The sequence below is a fragment of the Mizuhopecten yessoensis genome, unplaced genomic scaffold (genome assembly GCF_002113885.1).
Source record: "Mizuhopecten yessoensis strain PY_sf001 unplaced genomic scaffold, ASM211388v2 scaffold6135_1, whole genome shotgun sequence".
Lineage (NCBI taxonomy): Eukaryota > Metazoa > Mollusca > Bivalvia > Pectinida > Pectinidae > Mizuhopecten > Mizuhopecten yessoensis.
The window spans coordinates 1,952,205-1,974,458 of NW_018406397.1; the positions used below are offsets into that span (position 1 = coordinate 1,952,205).

The window sequence follows — 22,254 nt, forward strand, 5'->3', positions numbered from 1 at the left end:
TTTACATTCCTTTCTTCATGAGTTTAGAACTTGGTAGCACATCATGCTCTGCTTTTTATTGGGAATGCGTGATTGGGTGTCGGCATTACGCGCCCCCTATCGTACGGTGTAGGGCCATGTGGTAGACATCATACAAACCTGGTGTGAAGGGTCTCTGTGTGCTTAATACCTATCCACCTAAAGTTATGATAAATGTCGATAACACACCAACAATGATATGTATATATACGCGTGTATGTTTTTCTAAATTTTGCGCACGAACGAAAATCATGGACAGTATATGAATTATATGGTTTTGGATGTAAACAAAATCCGGATGCGTTCCATTTTGATAAAATATATGTTTAGTTCAGTATGCTGTTCTTCCGATTTTAGAAAGAAAAAAAATAATGAAATGTTGTGAGGTTTTCGTAATACTATCGGGTCGAGATCAGCGTGTTTTTTTTTAAATAGGACTTTTTAAACTTCATGAAACACAGTAATGTATGATTTGTGAGATCGTCATTCATCTTAAATAAGAAAATACATTAAGTGTATGATAAAGTCATTTTTAACAGCCTACAAATGACGTTTTTACTGTTTTATAGTCATAAAGCCTTTATTCCCAGATATGATGTCTGTTTTTACAGTTTTGAGGTCCGACATGTTGTTAGGGATTCGGAAGGCATGTCACGGTTAGCGCCATTGATGACCAATAAACCACATTCACAGTTACACCTCATTTCCACTCAGATCTAAACGTTACCCTTGTCGGCCATCAGGTGTACAGATCCTGTTTCCAAACACGAACTATTGTGTAACATAAGGAACGCCGATTTTAAATGGCTACAAGAGAAAATGAATATCACAGCATTGGGACCCTAACACCACAACCCATTCTTCACATCGAGGAAGCCATATTTTGCAACCTTGTAAAATGATTCCTTAAAGTAAGTGTATTTCTCTAGCGAAGGTCAATTTGAACCCCAAGATTTACATAGAAACAAATATATTTAAACTTCACGGTAATAGATTATGACGCTACCAAATGTCGCTACTACTGGTTTGTTGGAATACCAAAGTGTTGTTTAAACCAGTTTAGTTCTGCAAAAATAAGAAAAACATCGTCGCATCGGATGAACGACATTCCAGAACAAACACGTGCATATATGTTTTATACATCATTGTTTTCCCTTCACGGAACGTCTGTTGTTACACGGTAAATCACGTGTACTGTGCGTCCCTAGAGAACGGTACGTAGCATGTTGCCCATTCTTGAAAGATGGATTCTCCTTTTTATTATATTTATTCATTTTTATTTATTAATTTATTTATTTATTTTTATTAAGCTATTTTGTTTATATATTCATTTATCGAAACCCCTTCTTGAATAACGTAAAAGGTGTCTTTACCCAGGTATGATATCCATTTCCTCCAAAAACATGGAAGTGCCTTGTACCTGCTAGTTTTCCGTATCGTCTTATACGGAAGTAGCCAAATTCTCGAGTTGCTACCCACGGGACACACTGGAGCCGTGATAACACACCTGCTACATCCAATCCCCACCCTTAAGACTTACCAGGTCCACGACATCAGTGATGGCCAGGCCCACGGCCACAATGATCATCTTGGATGTGACATTGACTGGACGGATGCGCTTGTCGTATCTGTCGAGGAGGTGGGAGATCAGGCGCTCCTCTTCACTTACAAACGTATAGTTCGGCATCACGATACCTGGAGAAAATGACAAAGATCAGTATCAATATACCTCACCATGACAAGTTCGGCATGACTCTATTACAAGGGCAAAGTTCGTTTTGAAATTTTCATTATGACAAAGTTCGGTATAATTACATCATAATAATAATAATAATAATAATTCGAGGTTCGTGTATACCGCTTTAGCACAACTTAGTTTTACGGTCGTCTCAAAGCGGTTCACAAATTATTATCCGTGGTTAGAGGGCCTTTGCAACCAGCCAATATCTTTCTCAACTCCCTGGGGAGCATACAGCCGGAGCTGCCATTTCGGCGCTCACGGCTAGCATCTAACAATTCTAGCTCTGCCCATCAACGTACTCATTTACAGCTGAGTAGACTAGAACAAGCGGAGTAAAGTTTCTTGCTTAAAGATACAACACAGTGCCGTGCCGTGAGCCGAACCCGCAACCCTTCGGTCACAAACGCGGCATCCTACCACTAGACTACCGTGCCTCCTAACACCATGACAACGTTTGACATCACCTTATCTCTATGACAAAGTTCAGTATCAATACCTCAGCATGACAAGTTCGGCATAACTTGATCACAAAGACAAAGTTCGGCATAACTTCATCACCATGAAAATGTTTGGCATCACTATGTCACCATGACAAAGTTCGGCATCACTATATCAACATGGCAAAGTTCGGCATCACTATATCAACATGGCAAAGTTCGGCATAACTAAATCACCATGACAAAGTTCGGCATAACTTAATCACCATGACAAAGTTCGGCATCACTACATCACCATGGCAAAGTTCGGCATCACTATATCACCACGACAAAGTTCGGTATCACTTTATCTCTTTGACAAAGTTAAATGTGACAGAACAACAGGAGACGGATATGTTACATTTGACATAGTGAGCTGTTGTATGTGTATGGACCACGGTATACCTATATATAGGATAGTACTTGGACACCTACATAAAACGAGTGTCAGGTTGATAAAATTACAATATTTGTTATAAGTTTGGAAACGTTGTTAATTATTGAGTTTCGGTATAATAAAATAAATAAACTACATTCATTAGAGTGTGACAGTACGCAGAGTCACCCCGAGGGGAATCGCTGTCTTCCGGGGCGAGCCGAGAGCGACAGTGATATTCGAGTTGTGACCCTAGACATTTATACAATGTTTGATAATGTCCGGTTATCTTCGGGAGAGATATTTGACTTCGAGTTTGACTACCTTGCAAAGTAATGCGCAAATAATCATTTACTTATATATCAACGGTTTTTCAAGATACGAGTCGTTTAGTTTTGTAATACGTCGCCCTCTTACATTCCAGCATCTGTACCTGCCATTTCTATAAAATTCCCGTATAACTGTCTTTTCATTCAACTAAAAACGGGAATATTCAGTCATGAGGGGCTATGGGTCGGCATGCCTTTATAGACCCCATGGTAAGTGATAAGAATATTACATCCACCTTTATACACATGTACATTGAAGTCTGTTTGCTTGGTTTATACAGGGTCTGGTTTAACGGAGACAGTCATATTGAGTGTACACATTTTTATTGATATTTATTTTGATTATTATACTTTGAAATGAAGCACCAAGTTAAAGGCCAGAATGACCTACAAAGGTCAGTCGCATCAAATGGTGTCTGGATGTAGTTCGATCAAATAACCGCAATGTTTTCTCGAAAGCAAAACACGAAACATGATGAATGCTAGGAATACCCCTGTAAGTTCACCGCCATAGACGTGAGGATCCCATCGTTATGTCAAAGTCACGTGTGTAAGATATTTAGGATGCTCAGTCCGGAATGGATACGCTTAATCTCTAAGGAAAACAATCGCTCACACGTTTGACCTTGGACCGAGATGTTGCAGCTTCGCAATAGCTGACAGACGCAGTAGGGGTTTCAGCCGAAGTCCCCTTTCAACCTTCCTTGACGGTAAGGCGTAAGGTGGGCACAGGAGACGGTAAAATGTGTTTTTACCATAATAGAATTGTGTTATTTTACCATAAACCCAAATACCTATCAAGTAAACAAAAGCGGCTGAGACCGACGCAAAAATAAACCATTAGTTGTTAGAGGGTGTTGATAATTTGTTTCCTGATTTAAATCTTTGCGAAAAGATAGATAGGAGAAATGGTACAATTCTGCACGAAATTTTGCAAGTTATAGTGGTATGGTACATTTGTGATGCCTTGTATTGCTTAACTTTATCGGTGCATTCGCTGAATAAAATGTATCGAAATAGCTATGTACACTAGACACTGAATCTGATAACGACTACACTTGTCAAATGTTCTTAGTACCCACTTTTAAGACTTTGAATGAATTAAAGAAATTTATATTACAAATAAAAACATATCTTTATAATACCGTATATCTTCACGAGTGGGAAATTTGACATCAGTGACCAAAACGAAAAGGACGAAATGGTTAATCTCTTCATGCGCTGAAATTGCATAGGAAAATATATTTAAGTGTTTCATAACGAATGGGAAACTTAATACGAAACCCCCAAAATAAAATCAATAACAATGGCGGGGAAATATTGCGCGGATAACGATGGAGGTGAATATAAAGTATATTTACAGAAGGAATTATCCGAGCAGGAATGTCAATATGAATGTATTGATTATATTATTGATAAGTTGTTGTTAACAAATAATTTCGGGGAATTGCTAAAAACAATCTCCCACGACCACTATATGTTTCCTCATTCCCACGACCACTATAGGTTTCCTCACTCCCACGACCACTATAGGGTTCCGCACTCCCACGACCACTATAGGTTTCCTCACTCCCACGACCACTATAGGTTTCCTCACTCCCTCAACAACTATAGGTTTCCTCACTCCCACGACCACTATAGGTTTCTTCACTCCCACGACCACTATAGGTTTCCTCACACCCACGACCACTATAGGGTTCCTCACTCCCACAACCACTATAGGTTTCCTCACTCCCACGACCACTATAGGTTTCCTCACCCCCACGACCACTATAGGCTTCCTCACTCCCACGACCACTATAGGTTTCCTCACTCCCACGACCACTATAGGTTTCTTCACTCCCACGACTACTATAGGTTTCCTCGATCCCACGACCACTATAGGTTTCCTCACTCCCACGACCACTATAGGCTTCCTCACTCCCACGACCACTATAGGTTTCTTCACTCCCGCGACCACAATAGGTTTCCTCACTCCCACGACCACTATAGGTTTCCTCACTCCCACGACCACTATACGTTTCCGTACTCCCACGACCACTATAGGGTTCCGCACTCCCACGACCACTATAGGTTTCCTCAATCCCACAACCACTATATGTTTCCGTACTCCCACGACCACTATAGGTTTCTTCACACTGCTGGGAGTTGGTAAACATTAGTGGGTAACACCCTGGACGTGATTTCATTGATCAATCTTCTAAATATGACTTCAGGTAATAAGGCCTTGCGACGTCATTTTCCATTGTGACGTTGTAGTTCATATACATTTTCAGATTGTAAAAGACACTCGGTAAAATTCGTGTCTTTATACGTTTTGAAATTAGCTAACTCTAGTTAGATAAACGTGATAACCAATCAACTTTCGTTGGGGAACATTTATATATATATATATATATATATATATATATATTTGCATCTAATTTGAGAAATAAAAACATTTCCCCTGTAACGATTTAAACGTCAGACATAACAATATTATCTTACTACAGTATAAATACTTAAAGAGCCTTCACGTGATAGTAAAGTGGTCAATTACACAAGGTATGTCTCTTTCGTCATTGGGAGTAGGTCGAAGTTCACCTTGAAAACACCATATTGATAGCATGTTACAGGGTGAGTTCGTTTTAACTTACAAAGTTAGCGAAAACTTCAGCATTACCTGTTATCATCAACACCCGACTACGTTTCTCGGTTTGTGAGATTGGAATATTTTTTTTATTTTTTTTACATATCTTGCATACGTGACTTGAACACACAATAAATTGATTGCTCTATCGAAATTAAAGAAAATAATGATAATATATGTTTTCTTCGGGGATAAGTATGGGGCATTAACAACAGTTATTTGCAAGGCAAGTTACGTTCGGACTTTATATTTTAGCGGACCTGTTCTAGATAGGTCAGTCTGGGTTTTTCCCGTTTATTCGGGTCGACTCTTGGATTAGAGAGAAGTGAAGTAAGAAAATCAGTTGTATTTTCATTCCTATTGCTATATATCGAGAGATATAAGTGTATACTAGCAGCAGATCTTACAGATCAAAAAAATCTCAATCCATTAAATATGAATTGCGTGTTTCTAACACCACGTTATCATGCTCTTATCATATCAAACATGTTGAAGATTTAAACTGCTTCCAGTTGGCATTTATAACCAATAGCAACGCCAAATGAAATCAGTGCGGAGCTTAGCACTGAGACTTCCGGAACGATATGAAACATGAAATTAGAAGAAAACTCTCGTAAAATTCCACCGGTAATATGTTTATAAGACATCGTTAAAACACCATTTCTAAACTTGAAATCTACAAATTGAAATAGATTTAAAATAAATTATTTTGATAAGTATAGCCTTTAGAAAAGTGAAGTCAATTCACAACACACTACTTAAAAGAACATCAAAATGTCAAAATGAAGAATTTAGACTGTGCATCCTGGAAGTTTCGAAATATTTCGCAACCGTGTATATAATATAACATATCCAAATGTTTTTAAAAACGTTTCGTTTAGCGTGATATCGTGATAGTACAAATTGCTTTAAGATCAAACATTCAGAGGCTACCAGCTGGCTTCCTCAAGTGCCCCCACACACTGAACTACAGACGAGGTTTTTCATTTTATATGTCTGCACTGTTGATCTCGTTGAAGCCCTTGACGGGATACATGGCTCCTTGAGAACTCCCTATGACCCCTACTCAAGGAAGGTACCTAAGGGACTTGTGTGGGCCCTAATTATCAACAAGTGGGTATTGTAATTGCATCAACGAGTCATCCGGGTTCCACCTCTTTAAAATATCACCATCGCATATTGATGAATTGTAATTTAATAATTAATAGCTATGGACATCGGCAATTGGTGATACATGATATAAGACAATGGACAATACACTCAAATTCAATCAATATAATTAAATCCGGGCATTCAAGTTTACTAATTGAATATAGTCACCGATTGGTCATGATGTTGCTAGCAGAGGAAGAAAGAAGATACACAAGAATAGGTTTAGAATCACTAAAGCATCTGAAACCAATGCATGTATACAAATTGGAAATATCAGACTCTCGGAAGTTTTGAAACATCTGTGTGCTTTGATATAAATACTTTGAATAGGAGAAAGTTAAAGAAAAGATGGTGTAATCGAATATTGCAAGAAACGATTCAATGTTTAAAACAATGGAATCGATGAAGTACTTAAAATAGGCTACAGTTTCACAATGGACTGTATGTCTTATTTAACGACTAAGATCATAACATGTACATGTTGCGTTGACATCATACGATTTCAACGAAAATACCCCAAATACCTATTCTGTGTGTATAGCCTGTTGCTTAGGTTTTGTATAGACCTGCTGGCATAGTTTGACCAAGGTACACTAACTTTCCCTGTAACAAAGAGACGGTATTTCGTTATTTATCTAGACATCCAATTACATCACGCGAGAATGAGGCCATTTGGTGACGTCTAAAGGACAGACAAATTGAATCAAACAGTGACAGAGAATTCAATCACCAAATTCTGGTGTCTTCGTCGCTTGCTGTGACATTTTGGCACCTGATGAACCCAGTTAAACGGCAGGGTGCTACAGTAAGCAACAACTGCTTCCGGTTTGGTATAGGCTCGGCTGACTCGCTGCTATGTAGCACTCCATCCCAGCAAGTTACTGGCCAAACATCACCAGTCCTGCTCTCTCTGTTATTCAGGGGAAGGTGTTTAAGTAATAGATCCATCCTCTAAAAGGTTATTTATTTGTTTCTGTTTGAACGACGTTTTCCGCAAAAGATTGATTATTTGTAAAAGCTGTCTTTTTTGTCTTCAAATAAAAATGATAATGAATGAATCACACTGATGTGATCTTGTCTGTTACAATTGTTTTGTCGGTCCAGGATTCTGTTTATGTTAACTAATTAGATTTCCTAGTCTCAACAGTCATCAACCATGTAACCTTTAAGCAAAACCTTTGAAAAATTTTGAAGACAAAAAATCAAAAACAAATCTCTCAATTAAGAAGGAGTAGCATTGTAGCCCGAAATTGGTTGCACTTAAGCGTTTTGCTTGTTAAATTACGTAATCTCGGAGTGTCTTTATTAGGGGCTGGTTAAAATCAATAATAATGACAGTTGCAAATAGGGTTATTCATTTCAAACTAATCAACAAGGGTTAAACATGTCAAATTAATCACAAAGAGTTTTCATTTCAAACTACTCAAATAGTGTTCTACTTTTCAAAATAATCAAATATGACAATACATTTCCAAATGATACAAAGAGTTTTTCATTTCATAATACTCAAATAGTGTTATATTTTTCAAACTACTCAAATAAGGCTATGCATTTCAAATAATCAAATAGGGGTATACATTTGCAACTAACTAAACGGGGTTATTCATTTCAAAATAATCATCGGTTTTAACTCCATTTCTGTTAGTAAGACAATGATACAAAATGTAATGTGTTTAAAAGGTGATCAAATTAAATGGAAGAATTCATCGCAGGGGAAATTTCCTCTGAGAAGAAAATGAGCCATAAAGGGATTTAAAGACAGTATTTCTAGCGTTGTTAGACCCCCCTAATGCATCAACGTGTCTTCATATGTGTATACTAGGGGGTACAACATAGCGTTACAAGTACCTACAACAAAGTCTGAATAAATCAGTAAGACTAGATACATGTATTTATATTTTTAACATTATTTTTATTTTACTGATTTACTTTACTTGGGGACACAACGCGACTAAAATAATACACATCCATTGCAAGATTGAGATATTTTAATTTTTATTTTTATTTCAACTTTGAAAAATCCTTTTGTTTCCTAAAGCATTGCTTTGCAATACCTCAGTCAGTGTTGAACGTTTGTTCATGTGGGGTGGACAGTGGATGCTTTGCCAAGGCCACGACCTACCAAAGTCAACAACATTGGCTTAACGTCCAGCTTTAAAGGTAATCGCAGGTTAACCCGTTGTCAGTTGGCTGTGTATAGTGCAACATGGTTCAGTATTAGTATACCAATATACCGCCTCCTGTTAACATATGCACATGGAGGCACGTCTTTGTTATGAGTTCAACAGTTATTGGGACGCTAAACTTGACAAAACCATACTGAACTGCAATTTAGCACATAGTAGCTAATGGTCCATTGTTCTTGCACTTTGACCTTCTTTATTATAAAACTTTGGTATATGACTAAATCGTTCAGACGATTTAACCTTGGCTATGACACTTTGATCTCTGCGCACGTTAAAATTCTATTGTATCATTCAACAAAATACTGATGAAACGAAGCTAAACCCAGTCACTATCTGAAATCTGAATTTGGATTCTTTTGACGTAAATAAATCGAAAAAGTTCATGTTAGCTTCGTAATTGCACTGTAGTCTTAATTCGGAAGGCCTCTCGAATCATTATACGGTAGATAGGCGAGGCAATGATCCACTGTGTTAGCTAAGTAATCAACTAAGCAACATTTCTCGGTGCAATCTATAAAGAAGCATAATTTCGTTGCCATTGAATGTTGACATTTACAGATCTGCTCTAAGACATATCGGCCCACGGTTAAACGTATCGAGTTACTGTTATAATGCTAAGTACCGACTTTCCTTTGAAACAATTACCAGTAACTATACACATACGTGGCGCGGTAAATGCAAATTTAAACCACCTCCTGTCTCACATCACGTGCTACATAAATAGACTTAACTCAATCCCCCGCCACCACATTACAATTAAAAAGACTTATTCATCCAAATTAATATCAATTTTGGGACACACGATCTCTCCACAAACAATTAAAACCTGGATCTATTTTTGAACTCTTGGCTTACGGAACATCAACAAGACTGTTAATCAACGTATTTTTATTAAAGTTTAAGGGTGAAATAGATCGTTTCCTCTCAAATGTTTACCAAGACTGGTAACCATTAAGGTGTCATAGACGCTTGACGGGCTTCTGGTAACTCGGTAATACAGCACTAAGTAATCTGTATCACGTAGACGCGTTGGTCATGCGTGTGCTTCTTTGACCTGTCAAGTCAGTAAATATTGGACATTGTATATAAACAAAATAGGAGATCGGCTTGAAACCGCGCAAACTAGTCCCAGAAAGTCGAGGAGTTACAAGTCGAAGTATTCATGGCGACTATTTTTCTAGGATTCCCAAAAACAAACGAAGATTTTATGTTCTTCGAATACAATAAAATCAATCAATTTGTCTGAGTGGAAATGTGCCGGCCTAAGCTCAGACATGATTGTGTCGTGTGCAATGTATTGTCTGTTGTTCTGTACTTAAACCGAGACAGAAGTACACGTGTGGGCAATCATCCCAATGAGGCAGATAGTTACATCACATCAGAGTAATGCTATGTCAGAACCATGGCTACGGTTTGGCATATACTAATCTCGTTTATCATTTACTTATATATTTTCTTCATTTTATTTCAAGAAAGATGCAGTTTTATAAACACCATTTAATATCACAGTATTAGAGAAGGATGGTCTTTCCGTATGTATACTTAATAGCTTAATATTCGACTTTACCGAAAAAAAAATAGCGTTCTGATAGATCATCTATTGCTGGGGTTGATAAGTAAGGATTGTATAAGGTTCATATAACACAACCAGTTACGTTTTGTTATGTGACAAAACGTCAGATATCAACACTTCACTGGTTGTTCTGTGTGAACCTTTATACAACTGATAGTACATAATTTAATGAAAGATCATGTTCTTTGATCGAAAACAACCGACCCTATATAAAACCAATACAAAAATAATTAAAACGAAGGAGTTGTATAAACTCGATCCCCTTCTTTCAAATAAAACTTTCCTTGTGTTGTCTGTGAATGTGCAGATGTCTTTATTTGATAATAAAAAGCGCAGTTTCTGACCAGTTGGCATGTGTGTATAAAGCTCACCTGTTAGGTCCGCCTACATGTATCGCGCAGATCCTTATAAATCGGACTTATACATGTATGTACAATTGTAAGTGATGACGTCTCAGCCCATGTGACTGGGATCTGTGGTGAACCGTGGGAGTAGAATGCAATAAATCTCATTTCATGGTTGAATGGTGATCTTATTTTGTAAAGAGTTCTATATTATTTTCATTTAAATCAATAAATATTCCGATTAACTAAACTACTGGTTTTGTTGCCGTTGTTATACCAAATGCAATTTTTGTGCTTTTATATCCGTTTGTGAGACAGCGATAGTGCTATATGCACCATCTATAGGTATTGGTGTTGCAAGTAATTTCAATATTGCAATATATTGTCTAATAAGAGAATACCGAAATTTATCAGTATACAATGCATTTCTAGAAATTCGGTTTATAATGATTTTATACAGATATGTACAAAAAGTTAGTATCAATTCAGTAAGCTTCAATGATAAATTGAAAATTATTGTGTACGGTTTTGAAATTTATCACACCAAGCAAGCTAGATTTGGATAATATTGATTCAATAACGTCATTTCTTTAAAATTATTCCATAAATGTGCCTAAAGCTCCCGCACAATCAGTTGATAAATCATTGCAATCATTGCCATTTTAAAATCACATTGCGATTATATATTACTAGAACAACATTGCAGTGTGTTGGTATTGCTATATTATTGCCCATTCCTAGTAATCTACATCTCTCATTCGGAACCTTTCTAGATTAATACTTTTATGGTTGTCCATCATATTGACTATATCCTTTTTGTGTATCAGGTATTACTAAAACGTACCTGAGTCGTTGGCCTGTATTCATGAAACTGTTCTCATGCTCAAGTATGGACTCTGTGCTCAAACCAACTTTTCTTGTAACTCACTAAAATCATGTAAAACGATCACAAAGTCAAATGTAAACATTGAAAACAGTTTTCGGTTTTAAGTCTGTTCAATTTTTCAAATCAATGCCAAAATAGGATGTTATTTTAGGATTTTATAATAAGAACAAGACATTTGGCTGTAGCTGAAAATCAGTGCTTGAGCATGAGAACGATTTCTTGAATACGGGTCAAGGTTACCTTTAAAAAAAATCAACTGAAATTTTTCATATATTACATTTTTCATATTATTGAAATTCAAAACTAAACTAGTCATTTAACTATTGGGTAATTTACTTAGAGTGTACCACATGCATGATTTGTAAGTTACATCATCAGCTCTGCACGTAACACATCGGGTATATTATGTAAGTAATCATCGCCGTCAAGTTTCAAAGATATTTTGAGTGAAATTTTAATTTCAATTTTCATCGACTCTTGCGTGATTTTTTTAACTTAACGTGAGAGAAAAAATCGTGGTGCAACAGTATTCTGTCTATGATAAAAGCAGCACCTATTCCTGTTGCTATTTGGCTTTCAGCAGTCACCACACAACATCACGGTGTAAACCACGTTGAAACAGTCAAAACGTGCTTCTGATATGAATATCCAGCAGAAGCCAACGTACTGCGGACCAGCGAGACACTATTTACGGTGCCCGTCATATACATAGTCAGAGACTTACGAAACCGGCGTAGAAGATTCGAGCCCAAGCCCTTCTGTGACGCATTGTTTTGAGTTTGAATACTGATGAACTGTGACGTAAGTATTATTCAGTTTCAACTAAACCCCAATAAAGCCGTATGTTTCCTCATACACATTCGTGTAAGAAGCAGTAGTCTGTATTAACGTGAATGTAAAACTTAAATAAAGGGAATCATTATTTTGGAATATTTCTTTGGTAAAAGACAGACAACCTAACTCAGGACGAACAAATAAGCAAATTACGAGCACAAAACACGAACATTCCTATTTAAAACAATGTTCTGGTTAGCCAACACATTGCTGCTTCCTCCGGGACCATCATTCGCCACAGCTTTACTCCTTACATCATGTGTTCGAAAGGAATATATCTTAATTATTCATACATTTCTTCTCCGTCCATAATTTACTTAGCTTATTTGAACCAACTTGACGTCGTAACTACGTTGATTGCATTACAACATGGTGTGCGTGCTTTTTTTGTTATTTGTTTTTCGCTTAAAAAGGAACAAATGTGTTGTTACTGTTTTTCTTGACATCGAATTGCCTCTGAATCGTGCGGTGTTTTACACCTATCAGCGAAACAGATGCTGGTTAAGGTATTTCGGAGTTGATTGTTTCGTTTGATTTGAAACCTTTTTAACGGGCCATTAAACTAATTAAGGTCGTAAGGGGCGAAACTATATAGGAACTGAGTAGTCTGCTTGTGTGGCAGAAAATAAGAAATCGAACTCGACTTCTGCTATGGGGGCAGCAAATCAATGTTTTTCTTCCCAGCGTTCCTTCAGAGCAAATCCTGATTGTGCAGGTATCTCATAAGGTCACGCATTTTGAATATAACAAGAAAATAATTGCATTTTTGTTTTATCGAATTCGCAGGGGAGAGTAAAGAGCTTTAACAGTCAGATAGGTCACTGCTACATTTACAGCCGGCTGATCCTATTAGAATATTGTGGGTTGTACACTGTTGTAATGGGTCCTGTATTCAGACCGGGACGTATAATATCAGCCTCTAGACTGGCCCCCGTCTCCGGAATATTGAATTGTTTAGAAGAAAAAAATAACTCTAATAATGTTATCACTTCGATGTCTGATTGTAAGTTCTAAACAAGGGAGAGATAAGCTAGTAGTAAAATACAGCTGAGAAATTCTTCATAAAAACTTAGGGGATGGTAGCCAGTCTAGTAAGCCTCGAGTGTGTGGGGATAACTAACGTTATCATCATCTCATAAAGTTTACCAGTATAATGTCTGGGTAGTTATAGTAATCAAACTCTACTATAAAATCTAATATTTTGAGAAGATATGCAATACTCAGACTTATCGTCTGGTTTTGATCGGGCTTAGTCATATTGTTATAATTTGCATTGTTATATAGAAAAAAAAGATAAGGAAAGGAGATAAAACATTCGTGGAAGAAACAATACGGAAGTAGCACCGACTACTGACTTGTACTTCATGAACTTTCGTATGTTATGGGTTTTTACGTCAATGTATAATGAGTACGACATCAGTAAGAATCGGGTATTACATCAACATATATTGGGTACACGTCAGTAGGTAAACCACATCAGTAAGAATCGGGTATTACGTCAATATATATTGGGTATCACGTCAGTAGGTAAACCACATCAGTAAGAATCGGGTATTACGTCAACATATATTGGGTACACGTCAGTAAGAATGGGGTAAACCACATCAGTAAGAATCGAGTATTGCCTCAAAATATATCATTTTAGCTAAATTTGATAGTTGAAGTATATGTTTCCTTTGTCTCGATTGCCAAATCAATACGCAGGGGCCTTGGATAAAATGGCTGTATTATTACTTATCAATATCGTTAGAGAACGCTTCGTGTTATATAGAAATATCTTCTTCGTCAGTAATATATGAAATCATTTTTTCAGGGCCTTGCCCTGTGAGCAAAGAATCTCACGTGAACTATAAATATGTATTTGTGCATAAGTGCACGCGCAAAACTAAACAGACCTTGAGAAAAATAATAAAACGTCTCATAATTGTTAATGAGTAATGTAGATTCATGGCAGCAGCCTGGCGACCTTGTCTACATGTTTTAGTAGTACTTAGTAATGGTTTCCGCACCAGGGGTCAAGGACCACTTAGCCCACAAACTATCGTCGTTCCTAATGCAATTGTATCATAATCAAATGAAATAGACATTAGACATAGAGATATGTCAGAGGTTTGAACTTAATCATTTAATATTAGTCAGCTATAGAAATATCATAGGCAGGTTGAAGAAGACTGTGGGAACGTTATAATTTTATGCTTGTCATCATGATATTCGGTAATATTACATATTGTCTAGTTTTCCTTGATTCTAATTGGCTAATCCTTGGTCTCAGGTTCGCCGATATCAAGCGGATCGACCCCATGTTTCTATGTTTGTCTTGGACGTGACCAAATCAACCTCGTATTTCTAAATTTGCATCCAGATATTTCGTTCGAAATATGAAATATTGCATTGGTATTCTCTTGCTCTTTTAGAGGGTTTTAATATAAATATGAATATGAACACTGTCTTTACACAGCTGCGTTGATGAGCATATTTAATCATTATGAAATAACATAATTAGCCATAGGCGTTACATTGACAGATTGTGAATATCCTATTCATATGTGTTTTGTGTAAAGATCTCAATCTGAGAAAGTCAGAAATAAGTTATATATCACAGTATAGAATAATACCCCGAAAACACAGACGAGAGGTTCTGGTGATATATTGTACGATGGAGACCTCTGGGAAAAACCAAGGAATAGAAAGTATAGACACTAAAGAATAGCAGAGATGCTATAAAAGAAAACTGCAGATTTGTAAGGAATTCCACATAAATCGTCTTGTACCATCAAGCAATGGAATACAGCATGCGAATTTTCCTCCGACATACCTGGACATTTAATGCCGCCACGGAAAGCCGGTTACCCCTCGGAGACCAAGTCCCAAAAAACCCTCTAGTCCTAAATAAAACCCTAAAAATTCAAGGCTCCTGAAGAAAACTTTGTGAGCCGATTTCACTAGGGAAACCAAGCTCCAAATAAATCTGGAGTTCTAATGCCCCCACCAACACTTAGTCTCAGACAAACCTGGAGTTATAATGCCCCAACGGAAACTTAGTCTCAGACAAACCTGGAGTTCTAATGTCCCCACCAACACCTAGTCTCAGACAAACCTGGAGTTATAATGCCCCCACGGAAACTTAGTCTCAGACAAACCTGGAGTTCTAATGCCACCACCAACACCTAGTCTCAGACAAACCTGGAGTTATAATGCCCCCACGGAAACTTAGTCTCAGACAAACCTGGAGTTCTAATGCCACCACCAACACCTAGTCTCAGACAAACCTGGAGTTAAAATGCCCCCACCAACACCTAGTCTCAGACAAATCTGGAGTTCTAATGCCCTCACGGAAACTTAGTCTCGACAACCATGGTGTTCTAATGCCCCAACGGAAACTTAGTCTCAGACAAACCTGGAGTTATAATGCCCCCACCAACACCTAGTCTCAGACAAATCTGGAGTTCTAATGCCCCCACGGAAACTTAGTCTCAGACAACCATGGAATTCTAATGCCCCCCACCAACACCTAGTCTCAGACAAACATGGAGTTCTAATGCCCCCACCAACACCTAGTCTCTGACAAATCTGGAGTTCTAATGCCCTACGAATACCTAGTCTCAGACAAACCTGGAGTTCTAATGCCCTCACCAACACCTGGTCTCTGAGAAACCTGGTGTTCCAATGCCCCCACCAACACCTAGTCTCCGACAAATCTGGAGTTCTAATGCCCGCACCAACACCTAGTCTCTGACAAGCCTGGTGTTCCAATGCCCCCACGAAACCCTAGTCTCTGACAAACATGGAATTATAATGCCCCCACGAAACCCTAGTCTCAGACAAACCTGGCGTTCCAATGCCCCCACCAACACCAAGTCTCAGACAAACCTGGTGTTCCAATGCCCCCACCAACACCAAGTCTCAGACAAACCTGGTGTTCCAATGCCCCCACGAAACCCTAGTCTCTGACAAACATGGTGATCTAATGCCCCCACGAATACCAAGTCTATGACAATCCTAGTCTCTGACAAACCTAGTGTTCCAATAACCCACCAACACCAAGTCTCAGACAAACCTAGTCTCTGACAAACCTGGCGTTCTAATGCCCCCACGAACAACTAGTCTCTGACAAGCCTGGTGTTCCAATGCCCCCACCAACACCTAGCCTCAGACAAACCTGGTGTTCCAATGCCCCCACGAAACCCTAGTCTCAGACAAACATGGGGATCTAATGCCCCCACGAATACCAAGTCTATGACAATCCTAGTCTCTGACGAACCTGGAGTTCCAATAACCCTCCAACACCTAGTCTCAGACAAGCCTGGAGTTAAAATGCCCCCACCAACACCTAGCCTCAGACAAACCTGGTGTTCCAATAACCCACCAACACCTATTCTCAGACAAACATGGTGATCTAATGCCCCCACGAATACCTAGGCTATGACAATCCTAGTCTCTGACGAACCTGGAGTTCCAATAACCCACCAACACCAAGTCTCAGACAAACCTCGTGTTCTAATGCCCCACGAATCCCTAGTCTCAGACAAACCTGGCGTTCCAATGCCCCCACCAACACCAAGTCTCAGACAAACCTGGTGTTCCAATAACCCACCAACACCAAGTCTCAGACAAACCTGGTGTTCCAATAACCCACCAACACCTATTCTCAGACAAACATGGTGATCCTAGTCTATGACAATCCTAGTCTCTGACAAACCTAGTGTTCCAATAACCCACCAACACCAAGTCTCAGACAAACCTGGTGTTCCAATGCCCCCACGAAACCCTAGTCTCTGACAAACATGGTGATCTAATGACCCCACGAATACCTAGTCTCAGACACACCTGGAGTTCTAATGCCCCCCCCCACAACTAGTCTCTGACAAACCTGGAGTTCTAATGACTCCACGAAAACCTAGTCTGAGACAACCATGGTGCTCCAATAACCCCATCAACACCTAGTCTCTGACAAATCTGGTGTACTAATGCCCCACGAATACCTAGTCTCAGACACACCTGGAGTTCTAATGCCCCCACGGAAACTTAGTCTCAGACAAATCTGGAGTTCTAATGCCCCACGAATACCTAGTCTCAGACAAACCTGGTGTTCCAATGCCCCCACCAACACCAAGTCTCAGACAAACCTAGTCTCTGACAAACCTGGAGCTCCAATAACCCACCAACACCTATTCTCAGACAAACATGGTGATCCTAGTCTATGACAATCCTAGTATCTGACAAACCTCGAGTTCCAATAACCCACCAACGCCTAGTCTCAGACAAACATGGTGATCTAATGACCCCACGAATACCTAGTCTATGACAACCCTAGTCTCTGACAAACCTGGAGCTCCAATAACCCACCAACACCTATTCTCAGACAAACATGGTGATCCTAGTCTATGACAATCCTAGTCTCTGACAAACCTAGTGTTCCAATAACCCACCAACACCAAGTCTCAGACAAACCTAGTCTCTGACAAACCTGGTGTTCCAATGCCCCCACCAACACCTACGCTCAGACAAACCTAGTGTTCCAATAACCCACCAACACCAAGTCTCAGACAAACCTCGTGTTCTAATGCCCCACGAATCCCTAGTCTCAGACAAACCTGGTGTTCCAATAACCCACCAACACCTAGACTCAGACAAACATGGTGTTCTAATGCCCCCACGAATACCAAGTCTATGACAATCCTAGTCTCTGACGAACCTGGAGTTCCAATAACCCCCCAACACCTAGTCTCAGACAAACATGGAGTTCTAATGCCCCCACGAATACCAAGTCTATGACAATCCTAGTCTCTGACGAACCTGGAGTTCCAATAACCCTCCAACACCTAGTCTCAGACAAGCCTGGAGTTAAAATGCCCCCACCAACACCTAGTCTTAGACAAATATGGAAATATCATGTACCCCCGAAAACCTTGCTCAGACAAACCTGGAGTTCCAAGAACCGACCAACACCTAGTCTCTGACAAAACTGGTGTTCTAATGCCCCCACGAATACCTAGTCTATGACAATCCTAGTCTCTGACAAACCTGGAGTTCCAATAACCCACCAACACCTAGTCTCAGACAAACATGGTGATCTAATGCCCCCACGAATACCTAGTCTATGACAATCCTAGTCTCTGACAAACCTCGAGTTCCAATAACCCACCAACACCTAGTCTCAGACAAACCTAGTCTCTGACAAACCTGGATTTCCAATATCCAACCAATATATTGTCCCTGACAATACCTAGTATCTGACAAACCTGGAGTTCTAATGCCTCCACGAAAACCTAGTCTGAGACAACCATGGTGCTCCAATAACCCCATCAACACCTAGTCTCTGACAAACATGGAGTTCCAATGCCCCCACGGAACCCAGTATTACACTGAATGTTCTATCGACAATCTCTATAAATGTGTTTGTTTATCGACGCGACGTGTAATTACCTGATTCACTTAAACATAAATAAAATGTTTTCAGATAAAACCTGATGAGTGACCTTTCTAATTGTAAGTCAAAGTTAATTTCTATTACACCCGCTGTTAATAGTGAACATCTAAATAATTCAGGGCGTTAGATTTAAGATTTCTAACACGTTCAATAATAAGCATGCCGTGTTTTACTACAAAACTAATTAAGATTTCAGAAACCTTATCAACGATCAAACTAGATTTTGCTGTATGTAAGGTAGGCAATATCGCTAATAGCCGGCCAAACCACAAAATGTAGGATCTGGCGTTCACACAACGCGAGGTCCTCGCGTGCGCTCGCCTATAAAAAAAACTGTTATGCTCATATTTACACCCAACGAACGTCCCTTGTCGTGTTTACATTATGATGGATGAATTTCATATCTTTTCTAGAACATGATTCACTTACAAAGTCATGTGCTATGATCCATACATATGGAGGAGCACGGGTTCACAAAACAGTGAGGAAACGGGATGGAAAACCAGTTCAGGCTGTATTGCATGTTCATTTACATAAAGCAAATGACGCGAGAACATAGAACCGTGTCCTTGGAAATATATTAATTACGGAGAAATATCTTTAATTGGTGAATAAAGCATTTTTGAATGTAAGTGCTCAGGTGATCTTACTATGGGAGAAAACCGGAGTACCCGGAGAAAACCCATTTGATCCGGCTTATGACCCCATACCCTTTACACGTTCGATCGGGGAATCAAACCCCGGCCGCCCTGGCGAAAGGCAAGTGCGCTATCCCCTGCACCATCCGACCATATTTTCCGTACTGTAAACGACGTAATTTTCTGAACGGATTATTGGTAATCCATTGAAGTACCTATCATATCGAAACGTCATAAAGGTGTGAGGCCATACACACTATTATAACCCTATCAACCTTTATCACAGATTTAAACCTTGAGCTGAAAATCTAGTGTAGGCTGATTCGATTATTACCAAAAGGGCAACGCATCAGATTGAACCATTCATCTCCGCTAAAAATCAATTTTACCAATGTTTTTATTCTTTCTTGAAACTTAATCAACGAGAATATAAAAATATCTATCTCTAACGTTGCCCGGGGCGTAGTTTGGTATTATCAACACGGTAACGAAACATGCAGATATTAAAGAAAGTTAATAAGAAAAATATACATCAAACGAAAATAGTAGCATTTTGATCGAAACAAGAGATGATGAATGTCAAGGGCTATTTGTTAAGCGTTATTATCGAGGAAATTAAGATATGTATAATTTTCCTTTCGGCCAGAAAACAAGACGTATTCTTTCTTCTGTGCACGCATTAAGATAAAACGTGACGTCAACATCACACCGCAGACGATATGTAATATTAAATCTCATATATATTTTAATGTATCTTTAATATTGAAATCCAGAGAGTTTGTAATTGACTGAACCCATAATCAGGTTTTTTTCAATTTTTAAACAAACAAAAAAACAGAACAGCTCATTGCGTATCACTTTACTAGAAGATGAATTTGAGTGTTTATATTCCTCTGAAACCCCCGGTATGGTTTGATAATATTAGGAAGTACTCAAAACCTGTGCGTAGCTCATCAGAATCGGCTTAGGCGGTACATGTTTTCACAGTTGGGGGTGTAAAAGGGATTACCGGCGAATGACGCCTTCTTTTCTCCTATAGATATACAAATCAGGAAGTTACGCCGAGTTTCGGTAAGGTCTGTAACATTCTTTGTTTTTCATGTCTGCGAAATGGATATTGATATGGTGATATCCGACATCCGTAGGTTAAGTAATATTAATTGACATACGGTGTATCAAGTATTGATTGTACGTGAACAACGACTGGGTCGGGAAAACGACGGCGTACAAGTTCGAAAGTATCTCAATGGCCAAAACTCTGGGTGTTGAAGTTTGGACAACACATTGTCGACTATGAGCAATCACAGATACTGCTCTGTAATGAAGCCGTACCGAAATGTCACGTCACGGACGGAAAATACGGCTCTCACATTTACCTTTGTAAACGCGAATGCAGATTCCCATTCTGTGTTCTCTTTAAACTCACTTGTTGTGGGAGTAAGTATAAGCGTAAGTGCGATTTCACGAGGCGCCGAGGATTGGTTGTCCTTAACTGAGACTAAAATTACCAAAAACAATTATGCAAATAATCAAGACGATTAAATCACGTAACCAAGGAAACCGTGAGAGGTCAAGGGTAGCCATGACGGAAGGTCATCATTATATTGATACTTTCAGTGACATTCCATTCAACTCATGCGTGTGACCTGCACTGCTTTAAAGAACTCCTGAATCAATATACTGAAAGAGAGGGTCTATATCAACTACTCTCTTCTGGTCAAAGATTCGCAAGGTTATGGCTTCTGCTGTCGGAAATTCCATTTTAGAACAAGAAGCAACAGAATATGAATATGTAGAACAGTTATATGGTTTCGAATTTACGCTAAGGGCGTGCTATTTCGGGTAACTGAATGAAGTACGTAGGCATAAAGGGCTCATATCGCATCACTGAAGTGCGATATTAAATCTTTGATTTAGAAAATGCTTATGTCTCTATTCATTTTATTGTAAGGAAATGAACATCGTGCCGCCGGCTTCTGCCTTTGTCATGTCCTGATTAAATACCATTGCTCATAACACCCGAAGAGGACATAATTGAACTTAAGCGCCACCTAGCGTCAGATGTATGAGTAAAATGAAGATAACGCTTTCCGAATTCTACCAGAACATACGAATCCAATTGACCCGCCATTTGAAATCAAACAACATGTCTCAGATCCATTTCTATCTAAAAATCAAATAAGCAATCGTTTAAGAAGCAATTGAATTGAATTGTAGCAATAAGAAACGGCCTACGCAGAATCTAACAGTTCTTATAAGGTATTGTATGTCTTTTACTGAGTTTAGACTATGGCGGAAGACTGATATTTGAGATTAGATCTGAATTTTAACATATTTATTTAAAAACTTCCTGAAAAAATTGAGTTGTCATATTGTATAACTTATTATATTTTAAAACAATTTGGTTTTGAGCGTCTTTATCGCTTTCACTTACATCGTCTTCTAAACAAAATATCGGCATTTTATGATTATCAACCAATCTCTAAAAGTGTTTACGCTGTCTCGGGTGTTATCCGAGTTATTCTAGGAAAGCTATAAAAGGCCCACGGGACCTGTAATCCTGATCTTCAGCTTTCTTTTCGTACTTAACCAAGTAAGAAATGGCACCAGTTTAACCACAAAAACCGCCATTATCCCTTACA

The 22,254-nt window shown here is 38.8% G+C and overlaps 1 protein-coding gene across 1 annotated transcript in view; it reads right to left on the minus strand.

Annotated features, from left to right (window-relative positions):
- The window catches only part of LOC110451576 (neuronal acetylcholine receptor subunit alpha-5-like), a 57,819-nt gene that overhangs the window by 22,770 nt on the left and 12,795 nt on the right, over positions 1–22,254 (minus strand). Inside the window, exon 2 of the mRNA XM_021499677.1 lies at positions 1,559–1,713. Coding sequence (XP_021355352.1) covers positions 1,559–1,713 — 155 coding nt within the window. The remainder of the gene's footprint in view (positions 1–1,558; positions 1,714–22,254) is intronic.